Source organism: Eurypyga helias, unplaced genomic scaffold (assembly GCF_000690775.1).
Source record: "Eurypyga helias isolate BGI_N326 unplaced genomic scaffold, ASM69077v1 scaffold3211, whole genome shotgun sequence".
Taxonomy (NCBI): Eukaryota; Metazoa; Chordata; class Aves; order Eurypygiformes; family Eurypygidae; genus Eurypyga; species Eurypyga helias.
This window is the reverse complement of record NW_010230015.1, coordinates 1-12,537: the sequence shown is the minus strand read 5'-3', so window position 1 is coordinate 12,537 and position 12,537 is coordinate 1. Positions and strand designations below refer to the sequence as shown.

The window sequence follows — 12,537 nt, the reverse complement described above, 5'->3', positions numbered from 1 at the left end:
AAAAGGGGTGTGTGTGGGGAAGTCTGAATAGTGACATTTCATTACATTGTTAAAAGCTATGAAACCTTCCACTTTGTTACAGCGCACTGTCATTTATGGTTTACATTAAGTCACCATACTTTATCACTCAAGATTTTACAGTTGCTATTTTCCTACCAGCATGCTATTTCTCTGGTTTTCTTCAAGTTTAAGATTGCTCTATCACTTTAATATATTTGACACTTCAGTAATAAAATCATTTGAGACCAAGTGATATAAGAAACTCAAGTAGGCTTTCAGCTTTGAAGATCTGGGCTTAAATTACACTTCTATCAAATGCAAGCCCCAGTGAGCATCACTTTATTTTTTCCCAGCCACCAAACAAACACTACATCTGTATTAGCTGTTCACATTTGGAGATGTACTGCAGTTCTGAAGTAAATCACCTGGCTGTCCCCAGTAGTTACAAAAAGCAGTTTTGGCCCATGCCAAAAGAATTCTTCTGAGAAGATACTAAAAGAAATTCCACTCCAAATGCTCAAAAGAGAAGTTTTAAACCTTCCTGGGTTAATAATGACTGGGTCTCATCAGTATAAAGTCCTTCAATGGAAACTAAACACAAAAGGATTCTTCAAATACCAAGAGCTCCTGAAACATACTGAAGTGCATCTCCTGTAAAAAGAGCCACCTCACACATGCATCCCTCCAAACCAAAGGCAGCAAGTGACCTTATGCTCTTCAGCTTCTCCGCTGTGTCGGTTTTCCAAGACTACTAAACAAAATCCTCCTTGCTGCTTTCCCCTGCCCCTTGGTCAGCCTCTTCAACTCTGCTATTACTCTTCTTAATTGTTTCCTCCTGCTGCAAAAGCTTCTCCAGCAGATGCACCACGCTGTTGCTAATGTCAAGCTGGCTGCCAAGTGGGAGAGGACTGACAAATGGTGCTGCCTTCACTTCAAGCAGATGAAAACCACGGTCTTGGTGAGGTGGCAAAACCATGCTTCAGAGGTGGCACAGCGCGTGCCCCTACCACTGACATCTTGAACAGATCTTCAAGGGAGGGGAGAGAGCACTCTGCCAAGCTCACTGCTCATGGGATATCCCCGTGTTTGGTCCCATGACCAACAGGCTGGGAGAAAAGTCCAGCAAAAAGTGTGCCTACGCTGCTGCACACACATACGTGTCTGCAAACCCCAGAGGACTCCTGCAAGACACCATGCAGGAACATCCCTTTGGCCCAGTCTCTGCCATGGGAACTGCAAAACCAGTGGTCCAGATGCCCACCTGAGTAAGTGTGCTTACTCCTCCCCTGTACGTGTATTGAGCACGGGACTGTGTTTATGAGGTTTCTGGTAGAATCAGGGCACTGATCGCAGAGCTGTGGGAAGGTGGTGCAAGTCTCTGGATTGACTGTGAGAGCTCCTACACCTTAAGAGACGATTCCCCAGAGGCCATAAGCTGTTAAGAAGGTTTTGTGGAGCAACAAGCTCCATCAGAGACCACCTGCTCCACACCACCTCTGCCTGTGTGCCAGGCACAGTCCTCGCAATCGCATAAGCTATGGACAAAGCATGGCTTGGTACCACAGACACCCTAGGCTTCTGCACAAAAGCCCAGCCACACTGTCTGAAAAGCAGTGTATAAAGGACCTACTCGGGGGTGGTAGTGGTGCTGGTACATTCTTCCACAAATAACAAGGAAAAATACAAATCAGGATGATTTCTCATACAGCCAGGCACATGTTGGGCTTGTGGTTAGTTGCAGTAATTTCTCCTTCCTTCTTTCAGGTGCCAAGAAGTTCTTTGGATTGAGAGGAAGCTGGGAATTATTGGGAAGAGCCATTTTCCATCCTGGTTTTGGAGATCAGCTGTGGACTGTGTGTCTCCAAGGAAGGACTGGGATGAGATGGGGATTCTATAATACTTACCAGCTTGGCATGGATCTAATGTTTGATCAGAAGTGATGTTGTGCCATTCACTCTGCAGAATAGATGTGTTCCAGACAACCATTTGCCTCAGAAGGGATTTCTGGTACTTGTAAAGGATAGCCCATAGTGTTTGGCACAACTTCTACAGCATCTGTGTACCCCTAAATGGCCATTATTTGAACAACATCCACTTGGAGGGAGGAGAGTAATCAAGCAGCAGTGACACAGATGAAGGGTAAGCATGGCACTTCCTAAACGAATCAGCAAGTCAAGGAAGCAAAGATTTGTGGGATAGTTGGGTTCATATGGCTCTGAAATGAGCTAGGAGAGATTCGGTTCAAAGGATGAAACTAAACCTAGTCCAAAGTTAAACTCACAAACCACGTAACAGTAGAAATGTCAGGAGCCTCAGCAGTTAATTCAGCATGGCTTTGCTTCACTCATCTGCCCAAGCTGCACCAAATTTTACATTACTGTAGGCATCGCTGATGTTGACACGCTGCAGTATCAATACCTTCAGTCAGGGGAGATCAAGTTTCAGCTGCTTCTTCAGACTTTTACAGTGCCGTTTTGGAAACCTTTTGTGTGGAATGTGAAAAATCCAAGACACCACTCTTTGTAAATTCCTGTTTAGTGTCTTCCTCTAAAGAATACTAATATTGGTATTTTTGAAGAGCTACCCCAATGACACTGCAGTTAAATATTTCTAGGACATGCACTGAAGAATGCCATTTGAGATTTAAATAACATAAGGGAAACCAGCATTAAAGAAGTCTAATACATAGTTTTATCAAGATCATGTTGCTTTACCAGACAAAGAGGATAAAAAGGTGGGTTGTCAGCCTCGGTAGGTTTTTCTGTATGAGTTCCAGTTTGGATTCTACAGTGACTGATAAAAAAATATCTTGAAATGAAAGTCACCATTTCTTAAGAAGGAATTGGTCATTTTTCAGGGCAGAAGGCAAAGAAAGAAGATGGATCAAAGCATGAAGAATGAGAAAGACTATTAGAAACAAAACAATCTGGGTGATTCCTCAGTCATATACAGGATATATGATCACAGCAGGACAGACACACATATAAATCCAAACTGACAGTGGCTAATACAGCTATTTCGGACGAAGATATTTTTAGGGTGGGTAATTATGTAAAAAAAAATTCCTACAGAAGAAATTACATCCTTGCCTATTGTTGATAACCTGAAGCCCTTTGTTCTCATCCATGTTTTTGTAACATTCAGTGCTACCAGAAGCTTGGAGGGGGTGTTGGTTTTACTAATCCCATCACGTTACTGCACTCAGAAATTATTTTACAGCACTGAACTCAACATGTTAACCATGTATTGTCACTGAAAAGAATCACAGAGAGAAATCATACTACTTTTGTGTACATGATCTGTCAAGCATCAACAACTGCAAATAATGAGAGTCAAATTCTTCAGATTTCTTTTTAGCAAGTAAGGCATTCTAGAGAATACAACCAGTGATAGAAAGAGAAGGGTTTTTTTCACCTACCTAACCACCTTTGACTTAATTTGAAAATGGTAGTATTTTCCAACACAATCAGAAAATTGTTTTTTAAATTAACAGAAACCATTGCTCCTTATTTCTTTAAGGTATCTTCATATTTCATTAATACTACAGACTCATATTTCTAACAGAAATTGTGTCTTCCTTATCTTTCCCTGCCATCTTACTACTGCAATTAGAGAATCTCCCAAGGCACATTCAAACCTTTCACCTACATCCCCATTTCACTGGCTTCAGTCCAGTATTGTAACCCTCATTTAAAGGCCTATAACAGACATCAGTTAAAAAAAAATACAGTCAAATCAGTACATTCTGGAAGAATGTAATGTCTTAATTTTCCCAAATTCCTCCTCTCTGCATTTCGAAGATTTCATCTTTAACAACATATAAATAACACGCTTAAAATGCAACTGTATGAATTACGTAGAACTCCACTTTAACTAACTGTAATTCTCAAGACTTTCCAAGTGTGAAGTCAGTATAGTTGTACACAATATCAGCACAAACTGATTCTGCCATTATTTACATCAATACAGAATTGCTGAAATTGTCCTGCAATCCTTCTGTTGCAGTTCTGCCAAACAAACAGACAAAAAAGTTTCCCACAGGTTGGATACTAAACATGTACAAGCTTCCAGCATTTCTCTCCATTATTTACAGTTTAGTGGTGCTTATCTTGAAAATTGCAGCATCACTGAAGCTCTTAGATTTGAACAGCGTGCAATAAGTAAAAAAGATAGGAATAATTTGAAAACAACAGGCCTGAGTACATAGCTCAAGCTATCCCACCCTCCCTAAGGGGCCTTATCTTCAGCCAAGCACTTATGCCATTTTTTCTCATCCTTACAATGAGTTTGATCCTGGAATAAATGATCCAACCTGCTATAAAACTCTGCATCTTCCCATCCTGTGACCCAGTAACCTACATAACTTCTGGTGAATCCACCTGTAACCCCCACTCTTATTACCAAAAGCCAGAAAGAAGTCCACCACTTCAAGTGCTCGTCTCTTGTGGAGACATTTTGAACAGGCAGCCTCTCCAAAAAAGACACCCCCATTACACTATCAGCTTACTGGCCAGACAGACTGCTAAATATTCATTGGGTGCAGACAGTCCAAACAACAGTCTGCTCATAGATACACACTGTCAGGCTATTTTACAATGGGAAAGGAACTCAGAAAGGAAGGCAAAAGGCTTCTTTCCCCACCAAGAGTTTCATCAACTTTGGTCATATGTCTGATCCACACTCATACTGATCTATACTGAAACACACAGAGCACTGAAAGTCTGCTTCAAAACAACAGGACACAACACTTTCAGCTTACACTGAGCAGACTATATAACACAGTGACAAGCAGTGACCAGGGGCTATGAGGCAAACACCACCGCCCACGCCCCATAGCGCTTCAGCAGGCCTTTTCTCAAAGTCTCTCCTAAACCCTACAACATCTAGTGCATAAAATACACCAGCCCACGTCTTTCCCATATTCAGCAAATCTCTTTGTGAATACCTTTGTTATCAGGTGTCTAATAGTCACCAGGTAAACCAAGTTAAATTTATTACGCAGAATGGACTAGACAGCTTCCATAGTCAAGATAATAATCTCAAATCCTCCCTTTCACTAGTATTCTCTTTTGATTAAGGAGAAGACAAAACTGTAGAGAACTGTAAAACAGTATTTGGATAGGACTCAGCTACCAGCAAGATTATAATAAACTTCTGAATGAGTTCTGCTACACATCCCCAGAAAACTTGTTCGTCTATTTGGTTTGGCAATGCTGTAAGAGGAAGTGATGTGCATGACAACTAGCAAAACCTCCCCATTCTGCACCAATCTGCCATATCCTAAAACATTTACTGAGAATGCAGATACATAAATTTAGGAGACTTAATACCAACATTAAGCTTAAAATGCAAAACAAAGGGTACTTTACAAGTGCTTTTCAGAGGAAATTACTACAGAGTCCACTTAAGCTAATTTATATTAAAATGATGTGTTACTTCATTAAAATAAAACAAGAATATATTTTATATGAGTATGTATAAATTGATTTCATATATAATATTTACACACTATATATTGTATAGATGTGGTACATGACAAAATTCTATATATAAAATTATACCTTTATATAGCATATTACATGTATAAATTATATATCTATAAAAGAATAAATAAAATTAGATAAGCTGCTGCACCCTTTTAAAGTCTCCCAACTTCTTAACACACTGAAGCTAGTTGTTCTAGCTCCAGCATACAGTATAGTAACTTTAAGTTCTTTTTGGACTTGGTAAATCAACAGAAAACATGTGAGGAGTAAATGCTTCCTGCATTTTCATTAACAAGTGGAGTGCAGTACAGGTTTATCATTTCATGCAGCTCTATGACTTCTCTTTTCCTGCAACAGTGGAATAAAACTCTCACAATCTGAATTACTGTATTGTGAACCTCATTTCACATTTTAAACTGTAGGTTCACATTCCTCCAGACACTACGTACGTATGTACATAGAGAGCGAGTGTGCTGCATTCACTGGAATATATTTCAATGTGCAGGATGTGTTAAGGAAGAATATGACTGACTACAACATTTCTTTGCCCTCAGCGTTAAGTGCAAATGCTACACATAACTGGAAGGAAAAAAGCCTGCTAAACAGAGGAGCAGAGTGAGGGTAAACCTTGAATGGGGCAGACTGCAAACACCCATGGAGGCAACGACCCATGCTCAGGCACTGAATAAATCTGAATGGGCTGATGCAGAACTGGGTATTCTCAACCCAAGCTGGGGGTAAACTACCTCAGCCGATGGGAAAGTCGAAACCTGCAGACTTCCAGGCAGAAAACTAGTGAGGGGCCACCAGCACCCTCACTGCAGCCTACAATGTGGCAGGTGACACAGCTTAAGAGCTCCTCCCTGTTAAATTTATCTTGGTTTTACACTCAGTTATGTGCAGCAATAGCCAAAGTGCATGTCTTCACTTCTGCTGGAACAGTATTTTTTGTTCATTATAGCAACTGTGAAGTGACTTGACTAATACTTTGCTTTACCTTTTAAATAAGAAATAAGAACTGTTAGGGAAAAGAAAAAGAAATCCAGTAGAGAAATTTAACCAACCAGGAAAAAAATTATTGAACTGCAGAAGAAGAATTAGAGGAAGATCAAAACCTCTCAGATGCAGTATAATTGGGTACAGGTAGTGAAGCTTATAAATCAATACTGAGCATAGCAAAAGGAATAAACTAGCAAGGTAGACCATTTCTACCTCTCTGGTATCTACCTGCTGTGCAGTATTTACTGCCTATTTTCAATAACAAGGTTATTCTCAAACATACCTGTTCAAGAAGTTCCTTATACGTTATTTTCTCTTTGGTATTTGTTACAGGACTATCATAAATTATGGCAATTTGCTCTCCTCGTCCATTCTCAACATGACGATCTACAGCATTGTAACAGATATTCAGCTCCCCACCTACAAACCTGAAAAAGAAGATGGAATTCCGTAACAGCCAGCCTTCCAAACTAATAAATACTACTTTTTTCTTTTTTTTTTTTTAAAGGAATAAGAGCATTCAATTAAAATGTAGTTCATGAAACATTATATTCAGTTCAAGAAGTAATTTTTTATTCTGTAATGTCACAATCTATTCAAAAAGCTAAGTAAGTCTATTAGTGAAAAAAGTGAAAGTACTGTACATTAATTGACTTAACTAGGAATCTGTTAAACTTGGTCTTGATTTAACTTACTTTGCAATCAATCATTCTGATTTTTATAGCTAAGCTTTCACAGAAAAAGCATACATTCACATAAAATAATCTGACATTATGAAATTATGTTATTACATTACTTTGTATTGGCATGCACACATATCTTATCCAGCTCTTGGCAATAAGTTAAGCACATAGGCAGCTGTATCTAAATGAAACTGACCCCAACAGTTATAAAATTTTATAAATTTGTCTGACATTTATAATGCATTTGACATTACCATGTTTTACATCAGTGACTCAAAATCCCCTGTAAAGTGATGTGAGTCATAGCCTCTACAACAGCCAGACATTTTCAAAAATCCCCATCTTCTAATTAAAGAAAAACACTTCACTAACTCAGGTTTCATTTTTATTGTCATTTTACATCAAAAAAAAGAACATTCAAGTGCAGCACAATCCTCAAGAAAATACATAAGGCATCAGATACAAAGATGACTCTACTAACTGAAAGATGACACAGAATCTAAGAATTAAACTTCACTCTAAATAATGCTCTTTGTGTTTGTTTTCCTACCGGCACATATATCTCTACAGCAAACAGAAGAGCAACATACAATAAAAACACACTTGAGAGTTTCCAAAAAGTTCTATGGAGACACTCAGTGTGAGAATGTATTTTCACAATGTAACTAGGAATAAAAACAGATGGCCTAAAGTAACCCACTACTAGTCAAAAACAGTTTTTCCTTCTTCATCTTTCTCGTCTGCTCTAAATTATGGTATTTTATGTGTTATTCATATATCCATATGCACAGGTGCTATAGGATAGTCTGTATTGTCAAAGAATGGCAATCATTAAACCAAAACCAGTTAGGATGTTTAGGATGCAACAATCTTTTATTGTGACTCCTTTAGAACACCATGAATAAGGAAAAAGTGGGGGACCAGGAAAGTAACAAAAACAATCTGTACCACAAACCCCTTCCCATAATAAGAAGTGTATGAACAATAAAGAGCTGGGAGTTGCTTCATACAATATAGAAAAACCCTGTATTACTGTCATAAAAGTTGTGTCATCGATTTTTAAATCAAATCGCTGTCGGATGATACGAACAAGGGAGTGCAGTACCTGGGCTACTCTGCATAACCATGTAAGAATGGTCAAAACATAAGCCAGTAGCAGAGCTTAGATTCTTCTAAAGATATACAGCAACATCAACACTGCTACATAAATTTTTAACCATCACTTGTGAACATCTGGAAAAGACATGACTGCAGGTTGAAACAAAAAACAAGACTACATGGACAGTGTGATGAAAGCTTTGCTACGTTGATCAGAGCAGCCTTCCATGCACCTACCATGACCACAGTGCAAGACCTGAATTCACTTCTCTACTGTCACCCAAGGACATGCTTGAATACCTCATTCCAGGTGACAAATAAAAGCTGTGTGGCTTTCAAAAGCTGCCCTGTACTGCTGTAAACTTCTATTGATTCAGTGATTCCCAAGGAGATGAATACCCATGATTGGCTTGAATAAGCTTTAGTTGGACAGAAAACAGCAGCATGAAACCAGGACCCAGTCTTGGAACAAGGACATCAATGAGATGCTCCTATTTAAAACAGAGGTCTAGAATTGAAAAGAAAATGCCAATAGACTGCAGAAAGATCAGAGATGGATGTGCAGGATGCTTGTAAGAGCTGACAGTAAATCTTGCCATAATAAGCAGGTCTGTAAAAATGCTAATCTGTTGCTAACCAGACAATGCAGCTTACCAAATGAATCCAAGAACCCTTTTTTAGGCTGTGTTCCTAACGCTGAGAAATTAATCACACTCCACAAAAGCAGCAGAGGAAGAGTAAAACAAATAAAAAAGAGAAACAGTAACAAGTCTAATACATAAACAAAGCTGCATTCAGTTCACTAGCAGTCTCTTTAAAAAGCTCATGCACCGGTGCTATGGGGGGTTTTTTTGGGGAAAGAGGTTCTTCCTGTGAAAAATCACAGCAGAATTTGAAACTGGTTGTAATATCAAGCCAGCTTGCTCCACAGCAACATTTTAAACCAATATTTTGACAATATCTACTTATCTTTCTGCTATGTCTTTTTTCCTGTACATCCATAAAAGCAGTAGCCTTTGATAATCCACATAACTTAGATCTAATAAGACACCTTTTTAATAATTTGATTTTGGTTACACACATTAAGACCCCCTTGAGCCTCTTTAAAGCTGCCTACAGCAGTCACCTAGGGCTTACTGCCTCTTCATGACTCAGGCTTAGCACCTCCCATCTCACCTCAGCCCTGAGGTCATGCAGAGTTTCTGTTGTTTCACAAACAGGAATCTCAAGTATATGCACTCATTTCTTTAATCAGGCTTTAAAACAACTACTGTACGAACCTTTTAAGGGTAGGAGTAGAAGGGAGCAAGAAAGCTCTGATCTTGTGTTCATGTTTTACTCATGGCAAGTCGGTTAGTTATGTCTTCCGTGGCAGAACTCCCATGACATACAGCTTAGCATCTACGATCTATGGACTGGAAAATTTTTTTACTGCTTTCAGGATTTTTTTGGATGTGACAACAGCCTATTTGCTAATAATGAAATAAGCATGGTAATGAAGAAGGAAACACATAATTACACCTTGATTCACTTCACTCAAATATTCCAAAGTTATGCTTTAATTTCCAACACTATCTGCTATCTTAAGATCAAAGCAACTGTATTCAGAAACATTTTTTAGTCTTCATTCAACAGCTCATAAGTAAAGATGAGATAAATTCTAACTCGAGAAGCACATGCATGAACTTCTTAATACTGTTTTTAAGGCCTCCATAAACCGCTTCCTAGGTAAACCTCAGACCCAGAACTACATCTTGTAGTTAGACCAGCAAGCTGTGTTTTTTCTTGGAAGCCTGGCCTCTTCCTCAGTTCTATTCCATTCTCTTTCTTTTCAGCATGTCCTCTGAAAGAGCCTCTCGTATCCTTTTTCTCTCTTATACTTAGCCTTTTTCTCAAAGAACTTAGCTAGCTGTCATCCTGCCAAGCACACTGAATGCTGGTAAACACCCGGGACTTCAGAAGCATTACAGTACCACACTAGTATCACTTACAGCCTGTTATCACTTAAAGTGAACTTAAAAGAAAGAAAATTGCACATTGCACATTCAGACATTAAAGAAGATTACACAAATTTGAATTGCTTACTGTTTAATTATCCACAACAGATACCTGACATCCAAACAATAATTAAGGCCTGATGTTGAGTCTTCAGAGACTTGCACCTTTGTATAACTTCACAGAATCATAAGCTGGTTGAGGTTGGAAGTGACCTCTGGAGGGCAACTGGTCCAACACCCCTGCTCAAGCAGAGCCACCTGAAGCCAGTAGACCAGGATGATGTTCAGATGGCTTCTAAATATCTCCAAGGATGGAGACCCCACAGCCAACTCTGCCAATGCTCAGTCACCCTCACATTAAAAGAGTGTTTCCTGATATTCAGAAGGAATCTTCTGTGTCTCTTTTTGTGCTCGTTGCACAATAGCAATTGCTCTGGTCCCATCCCTGGGGCACCACTGAAAAGAGCCTGGCTCCGTCTTCTGTACACCCTCCCTTTAGGTATTTGCCCACTTTAACGAGAAAACAGTCTGTGGCAATCTGCATCCACAGAGAAAAATGCAAGTGAGAAGTAAGTTGCAAGGTACGTTCACTTCAGCCTATGAAACTTCATCCAGTTATCCTATCCATAAGGTCAAATAACTTCCATCTGAGAAGTCACAATGATTTACAAAGACCTAACCATGTTAACTTTGAGTAGACAAGCTTATCACACTTGAACCACAAACCACAAATCAAACCACATTTGTTTGACAGAATCTGATAGCAAAACCACACTGACTAGCATGTATTATATTCTTAATCCTTGAAAACTAACCATTGTATTGACTTCAATATTCTGTTCAGGAAAGCCAGAGCCAGTGTGCTTTACTGGTCTTTAATCATAGAATCACAGAATAATTTTGGTTGGAAAAGACCTTTAAGATCATCAAGTCCAACTGTCAACCTGACACTGCCAAATCCACCACTAAACCATGTCCCTAAGTGCCATGTCTACATGCCTTTTAAATGCCTGACAACCCTTTCAGTGTAGAATTTTTTCCTAATATCCAACTTGAACCTCCCCTTGCACAACTTGAGGAAGTTTTCCTCTTGTCCTATCGCTTGTCCCTTGAGAGAAGAGACTTACAGCCACCTCTGCAACCTCATTTCAAGGAACTGTAGAGAGCGATAAGGTCTCCCCTCAGCCTCCTCTTCTCCAGGCTAAACAACCCCAATTCCCTCAGTCGCTCCTCACAGGACTATTGCTCCAGACCCTTCTCTAGACCTTAATTATGCAGGCAATCCTACTTGCTCTTTTTGAACAGTGACATGACCAAAAATCAAGGTCAGTGGGCCACACGTCTCCCTATCCATCCTTTCTAGGACTTCTGACTGCCACATACCCTCATTGACTTAGAGTAGTTTATCCTGGCTGAGTGCTGTTTAACATTCAGCTTAAGACATATAAACAATTTTCACTACTAGAAGTGCCAAGCAATGATGTCAGACATCAATAAGAAACCAAGCTCCACTCTACTGATTCTGTATCTCTTCAGTCAGGCAGATTTGAGAATGATTAATATTGTAAATTACATTTTTAGAATTATTAGATTTTTTAAATTAAAATCAAACCAGAAAAATAGAACAATGGCAAAGAACATCAATGTTCCAAAGATGACCTTCATCCTGCACTGTCTTTTTTATCGTATATCAGCTTCTCCTTGAGAAAAGATCAAAGAGCATGACGTAAACACGCGGAAAAAGAGGTGATAGCGGTCAACACAAGATTTTAACAGGTAAATTGTCTTTGAGAAAATACTGAAAATCCTATCTGGTAATTTAGAAGAAGGATATGTCTTAGGGCAGTTTGCCATTCACCACATGGGTATATATACTACAATGCCAATACTTTTGCCAAACAATACATGACACATATCTTCTAAATTATATAATTATATTAATTACAACCTGCTTAGATAGTTTCTAAGATTAAACACTGCTGAAAGCCACTGTTTCTTTGTTTTCATGCACGCACCTCCCCTGGCACCTGACGCCCGGTTTCCCGTGCTCACAGCTGCCTGTTCCCAAGCCAAGCCCAAGGATTCGGGTGGGGGAGATCGAGGCACACACGCACACCGTCTCGCACACGCGTGTCACACCTGTCGCAGTGCCCGGTAACTCCCCCCTCACTTCCGCACACTCATCCATGGTGCTTTTAATCGTTAACGTTAACGGAGGGTAATCATTAAACTAAACTCCTCCATGCTCTGCAGCCACCTCCTTCGCCGACGTGC

At 39.5% G+C, this 12,537-nt stretch overlaps 1 protein-coding gene across 1 annotated transcript in view; it reads right to left on the bottom strand.

Moving 5' to 3' along the window:
• Positions 1-12,451, bottom strand: part of ACSS3 (acyl-CoA synthetase short-chain family member 3) — a 78,197-nt gene extending 65,746 nt beyond the window's left edge. Inside the window, exons 1-2 of the mRNA XM_010160585.1 lie at positions 12,279-12,451; positions 6,769-6,913 (exon numbers count right to left, since the gene is read on the bottom strand). Of these exons, the coding sequence (XP_010158887.1) occupies positions 6,769-6,913; positions 12,279-12,451 (318 nt within the window). The remainder of the gene's footprint in view (positions 1-6,768; positions 6,914-12,278) is intronic.
• Between the last annotated feature and the right edge of the window lie 86 nt (positions 12,452-12,537).